Source organism: Eptatretus burgeri, chromosome 5 (assembly GCF_056783735.1).
Source record: "Eptatretus burgeri isolate ZD-2024b chromosome 5, Ebu_testis_v1, whole genome shotgun sequence".
NCBI classification, from domain to species: Eukaryota; Metazoa; Chordata; class Myxini; order Myxiniformes; family Myxinidae; genus Eptatretus; species Eptatretus burgeri.
Window position 1 is genome coordinate 23,739,093 of NC_140965.1, and position 21,423 is coordinate 23,760,515.

General features: G+C 37.2%; 1 protein-coding gene across 1 annotated transcript in view; it reads left to right on the forward strand.

The window, feature by feature from the left end:
* The window catches only part of LOC147026068 (uncharacterized), a 155,475-nt gene that overhangs the window by 22,366 nt on the left and 111,686 nt on the right, over window positions 1–21,423 (forward strand). The window contains exons 2-4 of the mRNA XM_085881096.1: window positions 14,597–14,728; window positions 18,153–18,367; window positions 20,037–20,409. Coding sequence (XP_085737222.1) covers window positions 14,626–14,728; window positions 18,153–18,367; window positions 20,037–20,409 — 691 coding nt within the window. The 5' untranslated portion in view covers window positions 14,597–14,625. The remainder of the gene's footprint in view (window positions 1–14,596; window positions 14,729–18,152; window positions 18,368–20,036; window positions 20,410–21,423) is intronic.

Genomic DNA, 21,423 nt, shown 5'->3' on the forward strand with positions numbered 1-21,423 from the left:
CTCGCCCCCTCTCTCGCCCCCTCTCTCGCCCCCTCTCTCACCCCCTCTCTCGCCCCCTCTCTCGCCCCCCTCTCTCCCCCCTCTCTCGCCCCCTCTCTCTCCCCTCTCTCTTGCCCCCCTCTATCCCCACTAGTCTTGCCCTTCCTCTCTCCCCCTCCTCTCTCGCCCCCACTCTCATCCCCCCCTCTCCCGTCCCCCTCTCTCGCAGATATTGGTCGACAGATAAATGGCCGTAACTTGGGAACTGCTCATCCGATTAATATCAAACTTCGAAAAGGCACATCCGCGGGTCCCCAGCAATATTCCTGGCAAGTTTCAATCAGATCGGACCGTCAATCGTGAAAAAAAATAATAATAAATAAATAAACATTAATTGTGACGTCATTCGTGATGGAATAGCACCGTGTCTTGTCATTGGTCGACAGATAAATGGCCGTAACTTGGGAACCGCTTGTCCGATTAATATCAAACCTTGAAAAGGCACATCAGCGGGTCCCCAGCAATATTCCTGGCAAGTTTCAATCAGATCGGACTGTCAATCGTGAAAAAAATAAATAAATAAATAAACATTAATTGCGACGTCATTCGTGATGGCATAGCACCGTGTCTTGTCATTGGTCGACAGATAAATGGCCGTAACTTGGGAACCGCTCGTCAGATTGATATCAAACCTCAAAGTCACATCCGCGGGTCCCCGGCAATATTCCTGGCAAGTTTCAATCCGATCGGACCGGTGATCGTCCGATTATTAATAATTTGGGGAAAAAATTGGCATGATAAGGTGAGAAGGTGGAACGACACCTTCAGCTGCCATATATTCACCTTTTCAACACTGAAAAAGCAGTAAAATGGCCGTAACTTGGGAACCGCTCGTCCGATCGACATCAAACCTCGAAAAGGCACATCTGCAGGGCCCGGCAATATTCCTGACAAGTTTCAATCAGATCGGACCAGCGGTCATCGAGAAACGGCAGTCGCAGACAGACAGACACACACACACACACACACACACACACACACACACACACACACACACACACACACACACACACACACACACACACACTGCTGGAATTATAGATAGATACGTAAAAGCATAAGACTTTGATCTCAATCCTATAAATTCACTCATGACCTTCCAACCCAATTCATCTTTAAACTTCCCAATAACCTTTTTATTCTTTGATGAAAACAGCACATCACCTGACTTATAATTACTTGTATCATATATATCAATATTATCAATCATATCCTCATATACATCACTTGTCTTAATTTCTAATATAAAACTATCTGTATCCATATATAACAACGACACATTATCCTTATACTTTGATTTTAAATTATTATAGTAATAGTTATACATTGATTACTTTGACAAGTCCAGAATTGATGTTCCGATATAAATGGGTTTATTCATTTTAATACTCTCTTTTTTCAAATGAATAGCACAAAAGTTCTCTGAAAACACCTCCGCTCGTTCAAAACTTGGTCTATTAATTAACTTTGAAGCCTGTTTCCAAGATGTAGCAAGTCTTATCTTTTGTCGATTCCTAACATTTTCCATAGTCTTTCCAAATACAGCATTATTCATTAATTTATAAAAGTCCTTCTCAAAATCTGTTTTTGCTTCTGTTCTCCTTTTTGTATTAAAATCAATATACTTCTTTAACCAATGACTTTGTTTAAATTTCAAAATCTGATGAATTTTCCTCACTCTCAACCCAGCAGATAAATATTGTCTCAAGTTCCTTTGATGCAAAACCTAACTTTCTTTATCATTTAATGTCGTAATATAAGTAGTTTTTCTGGAGATTTACCTTTTATATCGAATGACTGTTGGAAATCACAACCATTCTTTTCTTGAACTTTCTTTATCAGGAGCATCACGTAGGTCTTTATGTTTGTGATGAAGTTCTTCTGGCTATTTTAAATCAACCTCAAAATAATATCCAACTTCAGCTTCATCCAATTCTTTTTGAGAGGAGCCAACAGTCTTGTAAAACTTTTTCATAATGTTTTTCTTTAACCCATTTCAGTTTTCCATAAGGTAAAGATTGAGACAAAGCCCACCCATACAAATTGTTAGCATCATAATACATCAGGTATGAGTTGTCCTCATTGTTATTATAATCAGGAAGATATTTGTTATTTGCTTTAGCATATCTCTTGAAACATACTTGAGATATTCCTCCTCTTTTCACCTTCTCTATCATTAAAAGCATATCTATATCACTGATTAATTCCAAATTTTGTTTTGTCATTTTTAACATTGCACTCCAAGCCAAACCTGGGGCTGTGTAATAATGAACGGAGTCTAATCCATAAGAATTTTTATTATGACAGACTGTTCTAAAAGTTTCAAACACATCAGCCAATAACAATATATCAGTTTTTCGATACAAATCATGATATTCTCCAAGATTATTTATATTAAACTTCTCCCAAACCTTTTTAGCCTGTGTATAATCTCTATCGGAAATGTGAGTTTTATTCAACTTGCCATAGAAACTTTCCCTTGAAGGAAGTTGTGTTTCTTTAAACTTCTCAAATGAATTCATGTAGTCATACAGATATAATCCCTTTGTGATAAGAGATCAATCTCTTCTTGATTTGAGAAATGTGATTTAAGATTCGGTAAGTTTTTAATATTTGATGCTAAGTTAGATAATGGGCTTGCCATAAACTTGTATGTGTCAAGAAATCTGATATGGGTTATGGGGGATGTATGAATTGTTTTTGTGAATGAGATGTATTTTTGATCTGTGTTAGGAATGGCAGAAATATCTCCAGATGTCTTTGAAAGTTCATTTAGAAATGGATGTGTGTCATAGTGAACGTTGTTGTGAAGAAAGACAACAATATAGTTTGGGGGCTTGTAATTAAGATTACAACGGCAATGAGCTGGTCCTCTATATTTACCAGTAAGATGACAGTGATCCCTAACCTTGACCTCTCCCTCAATTTTCTCCTCACAAATATGACAGATACTGTTCTTTCTAAATTCCTTTTTCTCTCCCTTTGTTAATAACATCGGTTTATAGGGTTTAACCATTATTTCACTTCGTCTTATACAGTCTTTTTCCAATCGTCTTACAAACTCCTCTGAGGCATCTTCTCCTCTATAAAGTTCTAACTTGTATTCATCACCAACAGATGATTTGATATAATAACAGAAACCACAAGGAGTATGTTTTTGATATTTATTTGTGCATGATTTATTTGGATTTGGAGAAACAGTGTCTATCTCTTCAAGGATACTTTCAAAATCAGCAAATATCACAAACGGATGTTTTATACATTTGTTAAAATCTTTGAATGATATGTTTGAACCTGCTTTTGGTAAATTGATTCGGGTTGATTTATGATTACTACAATATTTCGATTGCAGATTTAATCGTTCTTTTGTGTGAAAGGAGTTGAGACATCTCTTTCAAGGATACGTTTTAGATTTTCTCCTATATAGTTGTGATTTGGTTAATCTTGATAAATTTTTGATGAAAGCATAGTGTGATTTTTCCTTTGAAGTAAAGTGGAGAAGGTCAATGTGTGTTTCATCGTTTTTATAGTTGTTTAAAATTTTTAATATTTGAACTTTGTTTGTATATGTTAATCCATATACATTTACAGATAGATTATTCATTTTCTCAAATTTAGGAATATCTCTCAATTACATTGGAAACTTTAAATCTTTAACATTTAATGTATTCTTGTATCTCTTATAATGTTCAACCCTTTCAGGATTCCATTGTGGAGGATGTAAGTGAGCAAGAACAGACATAGAAAACATTTATTATCTTTGTTTTGAATATTACCAACTGCTTTCTTAAGTTTTTTTCTCTTTTGGTGAAACAATATAAGAAGAAGCTTGTAGAGAATCTGATTTTAAGATGTGTATCTCTAAAAAGATTGTTTTTGTAACAGTAAATCCACAACCTACTACAGTGTTATCAACATCTTGTTCTTGTCCCTGGAGTTCATCTTAAATATCACATCTTACAAAATCTTGAAATGATGAGATAAAGTGAGGCTTTGTCCTCATATTGGGAGTAGTTTCATCGCCTTGTCTTACCATATTCAATTTTACTCCCATATAAAACTTAAAAGTTTTCATGTCATTTAATGTGTTTTTAATTATAGTTTCAATAATTTGTTTAACCACATCAACAGCTTCCATGATTTAAGATGGTCCAGGGTCTTGAAAGCGAAACAATCTTATTTATATATGCCCTTTAAATGCCCCATCAGTGTTTTCAATGGAGAATTTAGTGGCACCTTCCCTTTCTTCATTGCTCTTGTGTTTGTGTGATTGAAGGTGTTTATTATCATTGTTTTTTAAGAATATCATTATCACATCTATCACAATGTTTTGTTTCTTGGTCAAGTGGAGATATTTGTCTGAAAAGATTGAATGTGTGTTTGTTGCTTTGAAGGTGTTTTTTATAACATTTATATTCATGATTACAAACATCACAGTACGTTGTATTCACCACATTTATATATCAAAACTTTGCTTAAAATAAAATTTTCTTGATGAAAATTCCGTTTAATTTATAAGCGAATCTGCGCTTAAAACCATTTTATCCTCCAACTTTTTTCACTTAATAAATACAATGTATCAAGACACAAAAGACAAGTTTCAATCAACCTCTTCATTTGTAAAAGATACTGAGAAATATGTGAAGGATGTAAAATTGAATAAAGATAAATATCACAACTATTGGATAAAAACAATTATGGTGAATAATATGAGTTCTTCAATTTCCTTCAGTGGAAGGGCTTTTAGTATATCTGGAAGAACATCAATTAAAGTAGCTCTAACAAAAGTTTCTCCTCTCCTTCTGGCAATATATTCAGAACTAGAAAAAGCAATGAAACAAGAAAAAGTATCAAAAAAGAAAAACTTCATGGATGAAGCTTCAGAAAGAAAAGATAAGACCATCTGTAATATGCAAGGAGAAATTTGTATTTTTTTTCAACAACCCGAAAGATGTAAATCCTGATGAAATAAAGGATGTTAATATATCAGGTAAAATGACATTTCCTTCAATAGTAGTTAAGGATCATTTTAAAATTTGATTTGATGTGCATGATATAAAAAATGTAGTTGTATCTGTTAATGAAAAAAAAGTATATAGATCATATCCACATAATTAGTGATTAGTTAATTAGTTCCCCACACAACATGTTTATTTAATTTAAAAAAAATTGCTCCACCCACACAAACCACATCCACACAAACCCCATATAGACATAGATGGTAATGTTTTTTCTACGAATTAAATGAGTCATTATTCAACTGAAGATTTTGAAGATTATGAGAGTGATGATAGTATCTCTGTTGGAACAGAACACAGTTATGATACCGAGAGTTTGTGTTCAAACGATGGTTATGAAAGTAGTTTTATAGATGATTGTGAAAGCGCCAATGAAAGTACCGGAGATGATACCGAAGAAGAATTTTAGTTGAAGCAAAGTTTTACTTTATAAATATGAATAGTACACTAGATCTTGAGCCCCTTGAATTCCCTGATTCTCCATATGACAAATTTGATAATTGTCCTGCATGTGATAGAGTTGGATTAAACACAGAGTCAAAAGCCTAAAACAATGTATATTCTGTGTATATAATGTATATTCTATAACAATGTATGTATATAATAAGCGATATTAATAAAAAGGAATATAATTCTTTTAGATTTACACCAAAAATGAATTACTTTACAAGATTGATTGGAGAAATGAATGTAAAGTATGAGGGTGATAACACACCTTTCCTTACAATGGAAGAAACTGAACCGTTTTTACAGCCATTTTTCCCTGCTCTGCAGGGGTTAGGCTTTTTCTTGAGGCAATGTTTTATGGCCGGATGCCCTTCCTGACGCCAACCCTGGTCGCCTCTTACGACGCACAGGGATATGGTATACCTATTCTAACCGGGGCATACACCGGGACCAGTACACTGGTACTCACTTCGCCGACCTCAGATGGATGACAGGCTGAGTCAACCCCCTGGTGTTAATTCAGCAGCCAATGGGGCTTGAACTCAGGACCCTGGTATCCCAAGCCACCACCCTAACCACTAAGCCAACACCAGGCTTAATGGAAGAAACTGAACGTATTAGAGAAATGTTCAAAGGATTGTTGTTATATATTATTCCCTTTTGCCATTTTCAGGGAAATATCAACACAAGGTATTGTATAAATAAAATAATGGATTATCTTGAAATTAAACCCAAACTCAGGGAAAAATATAGAGTTTCTAAAAAAGCCAATAACAAATAAAATAACCTGTTTTCCAAATATATAAATGAATGATTTTTTACCCATTTGGGAAAATAAGATAAAATTTAACAACCATACAAATCTCCCAAATTCATTAAGATGTCTCATAGTTGGTTCAAGTGGGTGTGGAAAAACCTGATTACTTTTAAAGATACTCCTGACTCCCAACTTTTTGGATTATGATAATTTAATCATTTTCACAAAGTCGAGTTTTCAACCTGAGTATCAACTACTCTCACAAGGCTTTAATGTTGGTCTTCAAAAAGAAGATATAATCGGTTTATTTAAACTTCAAAACAAACTAAATGATTACAACATTGAAGATATAATACAACTATTTTGTGATACACAGAGATATAAAAAGAAATCATAACCGATAACTTGTATTCTTAGTGATAATACGGATGATATACCTTCTCACCACAATTTGGATAAATCAAAAAAGAACCTCGTTATCTTTGATGATTGTGTTAATGAGAGAAACCAAACGAAAAAAAAAATGAAACTTGGGCTTGGAAATTCCAAAAACTTATAGGCTCTAATGATGTCATTAAGATTGAAGAGCAATTAGCTGATGAATTACATCAACCAATAATCACAAAGTTTCATAGAAGGAAGGTTTATGCCAAGGAAGTTGATTATATCTGGTCTGCTGATTTAATTGAACTCAATTATGATAATGGGTACAAGTATGCTCTCCGACTCTGGAAAATCCTCTATATCTCTTTGCTGATGACTCCACCCTCTGTCGTACCATTGGTCATCCCTCAGACCGGCAAGCAGCAGCTTCTTCGCTCACTGCAGATCTGGATAAAATCACAAACTGGTCCAACACGTGGAACATGTCTTTCAATCCGGACAAATCTCACACTCTCACTATGTCTCTTCGAAAGGACCATTTAGAAAACTCCCCCATCCACTTTCTCAACAATCCTCTGGAAGAAGTCCTTTCTTTCAAGCTTCTGGGTCTCACTATCTGCCATGACCTTTCCTGGGAAAGCCACATTTCAAACCTCGCCTCCAAATCCAGTCGCCAACTGGGAATCCTCCTTCGTGTAAAGTCCTTCCTCGGCCCACCTGAGCTCCTGACCACTTACAAAGATTTTGTCTGCAGCCTGATGGAGTACTGCTCTCCCCTCTGCGCTGGTGCTCCTGCCTCCCACCTTTCTCGGCTTCATGCTGTAGAAACCAAGGCATTTCGGATCATTGGCATCTCCCGCAATGAGGCTGAGTCTTTGGGCCTCTCACTTAATCACCGCAGGTTGGTCAATGGTCTTTCTGTCTTCTCCCGTCTCCTCTCCAGCCTCGCTCCCCCTGCTCTCTCTGCGATTTGTCCCCACCACGTTTCCACAGGGCGCTCAAGGTCCGCCAACAACCCCCTTTTGGTAAAACTACCAAAATCACGAATCACTGCTCACTTTCACTCTTTCATTCCTCTTTTTTCCCGTCTTTGGAATAAACTCCCTCACTCTATTCATTCCATTCTTCCCTCCAGGCCTTCAAAACAGCTGTTCACCACCACCTCTTATCATCCCCCATCCAAATCCTCGATCTTTTCTACCCCCGATAATCCACCCAACCCCACCTCCTTCAAATTCCCTGCTTTCCTTCCTGAAAGTCCCTGTAATGTCCATCTTCTATTCCCCATGTTGCCCGTCCCATCCCTCTCCCTTCCACAGATCTCCTAATGTCTCTGTTCCCCACTGTTTTGTCCTTCCCACTCCCTCCCCTCTTGTATCATGCCCCCTTTGCTGTGTGTTGTGTGTTAGCTCTCACACGAGCCTCGACAAGGTACAAAAAATAAAAAAAACCTTATTGATTTGAGGAGTAGATTTGTGTGCGTTGTCCCTTTGAAAAACAAAACCGGTAATACACTCATGTTAGCCTTCCAACAGATATTTAATAAAAGTAAGCGAAAACCTAAAAAATTGTGGACTGATGAGGGTGCAGAGTTCTACAACAAAACATTTATGAATTTTCTTTAAAAGAACATTATATTATACATCACCTTTAATGAAGGAAAAGCGGTTGTTATTGAGCAATTCAATCGCACTTTAAAAGAGAGACTATATAAAAAATTCACTCAACTCGATTCTCAACAATGGTTATCTTTAATTCAGGATATTGTAGATAAGTATAATGATACGATTCACACCTCAACGAATACTAAACCATCAGAAACATTTACAAAATTAGAATATGAAAAAGATTAATGTCAGAAAGCCTAAGTTCAAAGTTGGTGATATGGTAAGAATATACAGGTGGAAATCTCATTTTGAAAAAGGTTATACTAAGCGATGGACAAATGAACTTTTTTAAATCGTTGATGTAATAGATACAGTTCCTTGGACTTGTAAGGTATATGATTTAGAAGGGGAAGAGATTTTAGGTTCATTTTATTCACAGGAACTAGTACGTGCCCGTTAAAAATAATAATAATAATAATAATAATAATAAATAAATAAACCACACAGGCCGTTTCTTCGCTCTCACGTGCCCGTGCGTGCGTGACCCGGAAGTTCGATATTATTCGCAGTTCCGATTATTCGCAATTTATTTTTAATACCCAATTATTCAATTAGCGCCAACGTATTTTACCTTTTCACAATGTCGTGGCAAGGAAAAACAAAAAGAGAAGACAAGAGAGAGAAAAAATGTACTTCCTGGTTCAGAGCATACCAGCACTCTGATGTTCCCGAAATTTATACACCATCTAATATGAAAACGATCATAACTTGGGCCATTGTGTTTATCTTTAAATGCGCATAAGAAATCGAGAAATTATTAGAATACACGAAGTCATCACTCTCCGGAAGCCCGTACGTTGTAACCCGTAATGGGGAACGTGGCTGAGCTTCCCTTCCCCATCGGCCACGCCCACGCAACAACGTGTCTTCCCATTGGTTTGGTAAATAAATGGCCATAGCTTGGGAAGCACTTGTCCGATTAATATCAAACCTTGAAAAGGCACATCCTCAGGTCCCCAGCAATATACCTGGCAAGTTTCAATTAGATCGGACCAGTGGTTGTCGAGAAACAGCGGTCACACACACACACACACACACACACACACACACACACACACACACACACACACACACACACACACACACACACAGACACACACACACAGTGATTGCTGGAATTATGGATAAATTACAAAAGACAAAGATAAATTGAAAAAAACCCTTGGACTTTCAAATTATGTGATTTAAAGGGAGAAGAGATTTTAGGTTCATTTTATTCACAGGAATTACAAAAGACAAAGATAAATCAAAAACTTTTTTTGACTCTGCCCCTTTTTTAACTCCTCCCATTTTTGACTCCGCCCACACAAGCCCCACCCACACAAACCCCACCCATGCAAACACCACCCAATGAGCCACATCCACATCCATCATATCCACATAATTAGTGATTAGTTAATTAGTTCCCCACACAACATGTTTATTTAATTTAAAAAAATTGCTCCACCCACACAAACCACATCCAAACAAACCCCATACACACAAGCCCCACCCATCCACACAAGCCCCACCCATCCACACAAGATCCACCCATCCACACAAGCCCCACCCACACAAGTCCCACCCACACAAGCTCTACCCACCCCCTCCCCCTGTGCACCCCCACATTTGACCCACCACCCCCCCTCATCCCACCCCCACCCTTCCCCACACACACACACAGGGAGGGGAAGGGGTGGTGGGACGTTGGGGGAGCGCACCTCCCCCCCCTCCTTTTGCACTTGTTTTATTCTTTTTTATAATTAAGAATTAAATAATTGAAAGCAAAGCAAATATGATTAATCAAGATTGAAAATATTAAACATTTTTCTTTGGGTAATTATTCAGTTGCGAGAATGGACGATTTTTCCCAACAATCTGCTTCAGATGTCTTGTGATTTTGAAACTCGGATACCATATTCTGTTCAAAACAAAGAGTGAAGAACAATAAGGGTATATAAAGATGATTATATGATGATATTAATAAAATAATAAATTAAACATTTACCTCGAGAAGATCGAGTTTTGTGTCCATTTCATCCAGATGAGCATTTAAACTGGATCAAGTTGGAAATGAATCATCACCCCATGGAATTTCAACATCTTCCCATTCATGGTTGCAAAATTCATTCGCTCCACCACCCATGTATGATTCAGTTTTAATGCTGAAAATATAAAGCAAGTAGTCAAAATTACCACCAAGTTGTGGTATTGCTTTTAAATCAATTACCACCATGCCAAATAAAAGGTTGTGTATAAGGACAACGAAAAGAGACAGACGGAGACAGAGACAGAGACAAACAGAGAGACAGAAAGACAGACAGATAGAGAGAGACAGAAAGACAGAGACAGATAGAGAGAGAGAGAGACAGATAAAGAGACAGAGACAAACAGAGAGATAGATAGAGACAGAAAGACAAACAGATGGAGATAGATAGATAGAGAGACAGAAAGACAAACAGATAGAGAGAGATAAACAGAGAGACAGATAGAGAGACAGAAAGACAGACACACACACACACACACGAAGACAGAGACAGAGTGATAATTCCTCACCTTGAACTCGGGGTCAAAGGACTTGAGAGAATTTCTTTCCAGCCAACAATAATATCATTCACTTCTTTTCGTAACAAATAAATGTTTTCAAGAAAGTCGTTCATTTTTATCCATTCCTTGTGATATTCAAATAATTAATTTTCAACATCAGCTATCAACGATGTTCTGATTGGGGACAACCTGTTGGAAAAAAGACATACAATAATTATTGGTTGTATAGTGATTTAATTCTGTTTTAAACAACAAATAATGGATTGGGTTGAGATCTCACCTGTCATCTTGTGAAAACGATTGATCTGCAAGGTTGTAGTAAGAATCTGAATGCTCCATTATCGTAATAAAACACGAACGGCACACAAGTTGGTTTAAATAAGCAACTTGATGATTTAATGGGAGATTTCACAACAATGGTTTTTCCAGGGTGTGTTCCCACATAGGAAATGACAGGAATTTTTTTGGCTTGGTTCAGGTGAGGCAGCTTGGCTGACTTCAAAACTGACTCATTTTCACACGAAAATAAAACATCTTGCTTTAAATGATTTTGATAAAACCTACGTAATAAAAGCTGTTTTTAGCTAATCTTTGTTCTGTTAGTGTTCTGATGATTTAAAATATAACCACGAGAGACATGGACACAGAATACTTCCTCATTTTCACGGCATGACTGTGTTCTAAAAACACTTCCCCATTTTACAAAACTCACCCTAACAGCCCTTTCCTTCGTGCTTGAAGAGATAAAGTGAATATAATAGGAAAATTAAGTTATTCCCCAAAGTAGAACATGGACAAATATTCATTGGTTCGCTCTTTGAATGGAATGAAAATATGAAGGGGAAGAAGTGCTTCAATCAGTAAGTCAATTTTACATTTGCTTGTATGAGAAGGAAGGGGATAAATGAGTCTCCTATTTTTGGCTTTTGGGGCTTTAGTTAGTTAGTTTTTCCCTTTTCCCCCATTCATTTCAATGGCTGCCTCAGAAGCCCCATTTATCCTCTACTGGTGACCCATCCAGGATTGTGCCCAATAGTTAAGGAGTCTGCTTAAGCAGCACCAACACTCTGCACAGAGTATGATCCCAATGGATGGCTTCTCCATCTTCTCACATTAAAGCTTTGTTGAAAATTTGATGACAAAAGCTCAAATGATAATTAAAATTTCAGGTCAATTGGATGAAAATTGATAATTTTATTTGATGCTGTCCTTTGATCTTTTGACCTTTTGACTAAATTATTCATTTGTATTCTTCCATATTCTCATATTAAATCTATCAATTTTCATCCAATTGACCTAAAATTTTAATTATCATTTGAGCTTTTTGATCAAATTTTCAATAAAGCTTTATTATGAGAATATGGCGAATACAAATTTATAATTTGGTCAAAAGGTAAAGAGGTCAAAGGACAGCATCAAATAAAATTATCAATTTTCATCCAATTGACCTGTAATTTTAATTATCATTTGAGTTTTTGTCATCAAATCTTCAACAAAGCTTCATTATGAGAATATGGAGAATACAAATTAAGAATTTGGTCAAAACGTCAAAAGGCCAAAGGTACTGTTTATCATTTGGAAGAAGCAGAAGTCAGAATACAAAAAGGACAGGCTTTGTATTTTCAGATGTTTTCTAGCTTTTGTCGTTTATTACTTGACATCTCTCAAAGTTTGATGTCCATTCAATGTTGTTTATATTTCATATATCCTTCAATTCACAGATCTCAAAATGTAATTGTTTATATGTTGATGTATTTCTTTATTTGGTTATTTCTTCAATAAAATTTATTTAATATTTTTCACATTAATTATATTTCCCATCTAATAGCAGCAATGTGATTTTCTCCACTCGGTTTGAATTGACTTGGATCTATTTTCAGGGACATTGATATCGGAGAATAATATATTATCGAGGAGAGTGTGAAATAATGGGGATTTGTTTGATGTTTAAAAAAAAAAAATGTTTTTTTTTCAATATATATATATAATTAATTAATCAAACCAGAAGTGTGTCATTAGTGTTTACCAGAATGGGAGCTTCAAAACAAATAAAGGGCCTCTGTATTGATTTGAGTGCTGGTGAATTCTGTGTACATTCTGTGGTGGTAAGGTATTTCTGGACAGTGTGTGTGTGTGTGTGTGTGTGTGTGTGTGTGTGTGTGTGTGTGTGTGTGTGTGTCAGTGTGTCAGTGTGTCAGTGTGTCAGTGTGTCAGTGTGTCAGTGTGTCAGTGTGTCAGTGTGTCAGTGTGTCAGTGTGTGTGTGTGCGTGCGTGGTTTCTTTTTTGTCCTCCATCTCTCCTTTCTTTCTTTTTCTTTGTCTATGGAGGGGTGAATCTTGCAAAATAGTTTTTGTAATGTTCACTTGGTTGTGCCTGGGTGGGTTTGAGGATAGAGGAGTAGATTTGAAACTTGGCATATCAAAAATTCCCCATGAGGTGTATAGGGTATTAATTATGACATTATCGGAAAAGTGGTATTCCAGCCATAATTGGTTGAATCGAAATTCTTATCTGAAACATCTGAAACCTCTTGTATCTCATCTACGACCCAGTGTGAGTGAAGAATTAAATTTATGACATCAACAGTTGCGTGGTCTGGTGGCCATATTGGATTGAAAATAAAAACATTGAAAAACCTTCTTCTCCAGAACCTGCCTAACAGATCGATGCGAAACTTCATATGAATGATCGACCAGATATGGGGAATATAATTTGAATTTTTTTCACCTTCATTGATGCAATTTAGCCTTAAAGTGCACAAAAGTGGTCGTTAAATATCCCAATAATCAATAAAACTATGGATAATGGCAATGTATGTGACATAATAGGGTACATGGATGATACGGGTATACGGGACATAATAGCAGTGGGCCATAATATTAGCATGTTCAGTTAACGATGCTCAGTTCAGTTAACGTTTTTATTCAGAATGAGCACACAGGGGGGGGGGGGGAATATTCACTCTATCGGGTGCCGTTGTATTTGATGAGTGTTTTAGAAACTGGTAATTATTGGTAAAACTGCTTTTGAAACTCGTTTAAACTGGTAATTCATTTGGTTCAGAAAAATATTTTAGTTGATTTCTGGGAATTTGTCACAGAAACTGGTAATTAAAGAGGTTCGTGGTGAATTGTTTAATTTTTGGTAGAGGGGCCAGAACAAAGATTTTCATACTACTGATGCCTGATTGGGGAGCTAAAAAAAACTTTCAGGGCTATATTTCTTCAGCATCCACTTAAGGACGTGTTGAATGATGTAAGGGGAGGAGGTGCAAATTAAATAAATTAAAATGAGAAAAATAAGGAAGGATGGGTTGGAGAGAAGTTAGGGAGAGGTCTGGGGAAAGAACACAAACAATATTTGGAGAACATAGGAGGAAAGCAAAGGGAAGCAAATAGGCATGTATAGAGCAGGTGGAAATTGTGTGATGTAAAAAATTCCACCATATTTACATACATAAAAAATATATGATTCGTGATCATACTGATGTAACATCTTCTTCTTCTTTCGGCTGCTCCCGTTCGGGGTCGCCACAGCGGATCATCCGTATGATCCGCATAGTGATTTGGCACATGTTTTACGCCGGATGCCACTGATGTAACATATATATATATATATATATATATATATATATATATATATATATATATATATATATACATATATATATATGTATATATATACACATATTTACACATGTTCACGACCCTACCACCTTCACACTAATGTTGTCTTTATCTCTGTTCGTGTTCCTGAAGGCTCTGGTAGTGAAGTGGTCATTCCCACAATGTGGCAGATGAAGGGAGGCATGCACCAGAAAGGTGCAGTCCTGCTCATGACTCTACTCGCTCTACAACTCACCAGAGCGCAGTGGCACACTGGGCCTGCAGGTGCGAAACCCAACCCTCAGGTCACCGTGATTCCACCCCCTGAAAATGTCCTGCGCGCTCCACCCCCACTCGCTCTCACCACAAGCCCTGTGCCATCACACATTCTCACCATGCACAGGAAACCATCAGGTGCTGCCTCATATAATGCTGCATATTCTACAAATAAACTTGAACTACAGAGGATTCCTGTTGCTGTCTCAAAGGTGGATGTCCAGGTTTTGTAGGGGGGTCCATACATCCTAAAAACTCTCAAAAAAATATGATTGTGGCCAGCTCAATACTGATCTTGATGGTTGGTTTCTCATATACATTGCAAGTCTTAACTTTCTCCTTAGTATTTAGCGTGTACAAAAACCTCCATTCACACATAGAAATTAACCATCATGCTAAAATATACCAATTGTATGTATGTATGTATGTATGTATGTATGTATGTACAGTGGCCTGCAAAAGTGTTCACCCCCTACCAATAATGCCACATTTACTGTAGATGAATTACAACTTATGTCGAAACTATTTTTGCAAATGAACTTTTTAAATCCATAACTGAAGAGATGAAATTAAACACTCTTATAGTTGAAGGAGTTTACATGTCAGGAATATCTGAAAAAAAAAACATGTATAAATCAAAATTCACTGTTTGTAAAATTATTCAGCCCCTTAGGTCAGCACTTGGTGGAAGCACCTTTGCAGCAACAAACTGCTGCGAGTCTTTTTGGGTCGGTATCGACCAGCTTTGCACAGTGAGATGGTGAAATCTTTGCCCAATCTTCACGGGAAAATTGCTCTAGTTCTGCCAAGTTTAATGGGGATCATCGAGGATTTACAATATTCAAATCCAACCATAAATATTCCAACCATAAAAGTCAGGACTTTGACTGGGCCACTCAAGAACATTTATTTTCTTCTTATTCAGCCACCCCAGTGTGTCTTTAGCTTTGTACTTCAGATCATTGTCCTGCTGAAATGTGAACCTCCTACCCAGTTTTAGATTCATGACTGACTTGAGCAGGTTTTCATCAAGGATTCTCCTGTACTTCACACCATCCATTGTCCCTTCCATCCTGACAAGCTTGCCAGTCCCTGCTGATGAGAAACAGCCCCAAACATGATTCTGCCACCACCATGCTTGACAGTCGGGATGGTGTTGACTGGGTGATGTGCAGTGTTTGGCTTACGCCAGATGTAACACTTTTAATTTGGACCAAAACATTCCATTTTTTTCTCGTCTGACCATAAAACGTTTTGGCACATGCCTGCAGTATCACTAAGATGCTTTTACACAAATAACACAAGCTTTTAGATGTGTCTTTTTCAGTAATCGCTTCTTTCTTGCCACCTGTCCATAGAGGCCAGTTTTGTGAATGGAACAGGATATTGTTGATTGATGAACACTGACTCCCATTTCAGACATCGAACCTTGCAGATCTTTCAAAGTCATTGTTGGATTTACAGTGACACCCCGGACCAGTTTCCTGCTTGCCTGGTTGCTGAGTTTCGATGGGCGACCTGATAGGGTAGAGTCTGGGCTGTAGAATACGTTTTCCACTTCTTAATGATGGATTTCACCGTACTCAAAGGGATAATGAGTGATTTTCAAATCTACCTATAACCCTCTCCTGAATGGTACTTCTCTATCACTTTATGTCTGACTTCTTTGGAAAGCTCCATGGTCTTCATGTTTGCCTTGTTGGGTTAACCGAGTGAGTTGCACCTTAAAACTCCTTACATAAGTGGTGGAGATTAATTTTAAAGTTAAACCACTGATTACATACAGATGAAACCTATTACATTTATTTTATAACCTTTCAAACAAATAATTTGCTCCTCAAGTGATTTAGGGTTAATTAGGCAGAGGGTTTGAATACTTTTGCAACTCTGTCATCATCTTATTTTCTCTGTTAATCTCACTTATTCACATTTTATCTGATTTTTTTAGCTTTATCACTTTGAAGTAGTTTGTAAAGACTCTGTATATTAACTTTGATTTAAAAGCTTCATGAAATCGGCTCAGGTGGGAATAATATTTTGCATAATATTTTGTTCAAATACCACAAAACTGGAGGTTTTTTTGAAGTGCCAACAAGGAAGTGTTCAAGTGTATAATGCAATGGAAATGAAATAAATGTTTTGAAGGCTGTAGAAAAAAAAAATTCGGAATTTGATTTTTCTGAAGAAAAAAAAAGATGTACCTCTTTTTCACCACCTTATTTAACACGTTACATTAGTTATTCATGCATGTTGTTGGTGTTCTTTGTGACATCCTTAAACACAGTACGTCTCCTGTTTGGAATGATTTTCAATTTTGTTTGACTGCCAGTCAGGCGGACAGACTTAAAAAAAAATTACCTTACCCCTTTGTGTGCATGTGTGCTCGGGATGAGATTCCATACAATTTGTGAAATTCAGAGCCAACTGCAGGCTCGTGTTCCGATTCGTGTTCTATAGTGTTCAAAATATATAATTCAATTAAAATTAAGGAATTCTTCGATCATTGACTGACATCTGTAGATAGACAGACAGAGTGAACTAATTGCTTAACCCCACTTTACGTGCTGCGTAATTACCATTGTAAATCTTTCTACTATTGAAAAACATTTCCTTTTTTCTCTGCCATGCAGCATTTGCTTTTGACCTGGCTGACATTGCATACATACAATTGAACACCGCATTTTTATAAGGGTGTAGACCCACTTCAGAAATACTGTTTAGTGCAGTAATGCTCTCTTTTAGGTGCGTGGCCGATCCGATAAGATATATTTGATAAAACAAATTCCATTATCATAATGATACATTAAAGGGGTGAAAAAAAACCAAAGGATTTTCCCACCACAGGTCACGAGCTATCACGACATATTTCATTAGCATGAGCAATCCAGAAACATTTAATCATTTTTGCAAATGCATTATGTATAAGGCCCCCCTAATATAATTTTTGAGAATAAAATTTCTCTAAAATTCTTCAACCATATATGAGGAATTCAAAATTTTCTAAGTGATTCTTCACCATTGAGAGATAGGGCCAAACCGTAAATAAAATATATTTCAAAACGTTATGGATGGATTATGACAAAACTTAGTGGATGAGTTGGGGAGGTGACAAGAACAAGCCGATTAGATTTTGGTTCAGGTCCAGATCCAGATCCAGCCTATCATTGGGAAACAAAACATACAATATTCAGCCTGGTGGAGGTATGTGCTCCACCTAGTGCCATTCTAGTTTCTTATGATAAATGTCATGAGCTGAGCAGTTGTGTTTCTAATATACATTGGCTGATTTCATTTGTTGCTTCAATGGGACCATGTATTAACGGAATGGAACTAACCCGAAACCCACATACAGGTATTTTCCTCAAATTATCAATCCTCGGATGTGCTGGTCCCATCCACCTTCTCTTCTGTTCCTCATTTGTCCTCTCTTTAGACCAAGCATGCCGCAAGGCACCCATGGATGTGGTGTTTGCATTGGATGGATCTATCTCAGATGAAGCTTTCAGTGCTGTTCAGCTCCTTGTGTTGAACCTTGTAAACAACTTCGACGTGGGACCACAAGCAACAAGGGTTGGCCTGGTTCAATACGCAGATCAACCCCGAACTGAGTTTCCGCTTGACAAGCATGCCACCAAAGAAGCATTACGGGTGAGTTGTGTTAACTTTATTAGCAGCCACTCAAATAAAGCAATCATATTTAAATAATTTTAGTGTTTTGCTTTTTAAATGCTCATACCTTAATTGTGTGAACATTATTTAATTTCAATACATGCCTTGTTTGAAGTTTGCCTTTTTTCCATACATTTCATAAGGAATTTTTAATGATCAGGTCTCTCCCAATTGCAACATTTTGGCACCCTTTTGGTAGCCTTCTTTTAAAAAAAAAATAACTTCATACCAAACTGCCAGAGCATCCTCTGTGATCAATAAAATTTTAAACGTGGTGGATGAGTTGGATCTGCGACAGCGTCCTAAATTGCAGGATTGATGTCTCACCAGCCTTACGGGTTAAGTGATCACCTCACACCCAGCATTCCAGAAAGCTATTGCATTATAAAGATCAGGTAATTTATGTAGATTGAATTTTTTTAAATAACCTTATCAACGACACAGCACCTTAAAATGGGACATGTCGATTTTAAATGAATAAAGCATCGTCCTGCTGAAAATGTGAATCTCCTACCCAGTTTCAGATTTAAATAAATATATATTTTTTAATGAATATTTAAATAAATCAATGAGTATGTAAGTAGTGGAGATGTCAAGGTATATATAAATAAAGGAATGTTTCAAGATGGAATGCAGGTAGTGAAGATGATAAAGTATATCTAAATAAATATATAATTCAAGGGGGTATGTAGGTAGTAGAGATGGCAAAGTATATATATAAATAAATAAATAACTCAAGGTGTTAAATCGGTGACAAATATGGTAAAAGTGTGTATAAATAAATAAATGAAAGTTGTGTGTTTGTAGTGATGGTAAAGTATATATAAATAAATAATGGTTCACAAAAGCATGCACAATCCTGCACTGTTCTCTTCTGTAAAATATATGATTTTTAATGCCAGAATTTGGAAATAAAATCTTGTGTCCCTTGACTTTTGGCTGCAATCTCAAAATCATTCGACACGCCTCATTCCCAGGTGTTGTTGTATACAGTACATGTGCCGAATAGGAAATAAATCCGTTAAATCATTTTTGAGTAGAGTTTTTGGATCGACGCACAGATGTACAAATGGACGGACAGACAAACAGACAGATGGACAGCATCCAAAATTTCAACCTCTAAACGCGCTGGTGCCCAGTTTTTAGGATAATAAATCAACATCCATTCAGCACTGCGACATGTCTGTCGTTCATGATGCAAAGGTCCCTGATGACTGACCTAGCCTCAGTTGAGCAGTTCTGTGAAGCTGTGGTCGATGTGTAACTTTATTCCCACCATGAGGAAGCAACTTTTCATGAAGACCTAAAATGACAAGTTATTACAGAAGCCTATTATCAGAGAATGCATTGATTTTTGGATGTGGAAACAACCTCTTTCACTTTTGAAATGACAGTTTGACTTTCGAGAAGTTGTCTATTCATTTCAATAAGCTTCTAATTGTTTTAAAAAAGAAATTAAATTCCAGTTTTTTAAAATCTTGATTTAAAATGAGGTTTAATGAAATTACTTTTGAGATGCCTTGCTTAATTTGAAATGAAATAAAATGTTCTACATTGATCATTCTGAAAATGAAATTTGTGCCCAAGCTATATTTTACAGCAACAACAGCATTCTTTTAATTGCCTGTTTCATCAATTTATTTTATAGAATGCCATCAAGCAACTAAGATCAATACGAGGTCATGCTGCGACGGGCCGTGCTTTGCGCCACTTGGTCGAGCGGAGCTTCAGTTCGTTAGAAGGGGCACGACCCTTGGGACTGGGAATCCGCCGCCTGATCGTGCTTCTATCATCGGGAAGATCCATCGATGATGCTGTTGGTCCAGCCAGGGACGTGCACCGTGCAGGACTGCTCTTGTACACTGTAGATGTGGACGGCGCTAGCGAGTCGCTGATGCACAGGATTGCCTCCAAACCATCTTGCGTGTTCGTGCACAGTATTGGCAATCCTGGCCGCCTACTTCCAAAGATCTGCGAAGGGGTCATGTGCCCTGGAAAAGCTGGCAAGGACAGCGCTCCTGGTATGTAATTATAGGCATTGTATGATGAGTAAAATGTGTGCAGTCAATTTGAAACGTTTACACAGAGAGTTCAAAAGTTACCACTCGGGTTCAATGACTGAAGTACAGGACAATTCTGAAGACGACGATGGTTCACGAGCGGTATTTGACAATGTAGATTGTTTCAGAAGTCAAGGATGAGACGATGTGATAATGTTTGACCAAGTTATAAAAATGATCAACATGATGTGGTACGAGTGACAGGTTATTAGCTGCAAAATCTCAAAAACCCCGTTTCGTTCAACAACTTTCAAAATTTGACCTTTGCATAACCTTTAAAGGTCACAAAACAATGTTGTGGACATTAAAATAAGGAAACAGGATACGTGCTATAGCTTAATGGAGTTACTTCGTCGAAGAAGGTCGAAAACCCAGTTCGAGTCTCACAACTTTGAAAATTTGACCTTTGTGAACTTTAAAGGTCAAAGTTCAAGGATTATGACCTTTGGTGCAAAACTTCCTCTGGAACATTCCAGGAACAATATAACGTCATATAGGCTATATAGCATTTCGCACTCCTCGGATTATCCATACTTTGATGAAATCAGCGTAAAAACAAACTTGAAGGGGGCACCACGGGCAAGGTGTTCGAGATAGAGCAAAATGGTTTCAAGCCTTTTGGTGGGGAATGACCTCAAGATTATGCTTAAAAAATATTGTCATCCTAGCTCTCAAAGTTTGGGCGGTCGTATGATTTTTATGTCAAAATTCGCAATTTTTTAAGTTCGTGACCTTGTGATCTTGACCTTGGGACGAAAATGAAAAATCGAGCTCCGTGGGGCTATGCAGGTGCCATTGGGCTAACCAAATACCGAAACCCCTGCCAAATTCGACAAACCCCCTAGGAGAAGATGCAAATTGAAATCGGCTACCCCCTAAAAACACAATTCACAATTTTCTAAGTTCGTGACCTTGTGACCTTGACCTTGGGATGAAAATGAAAAATCGAGCTCCGTGGGGCTATGCAGGTGCCAT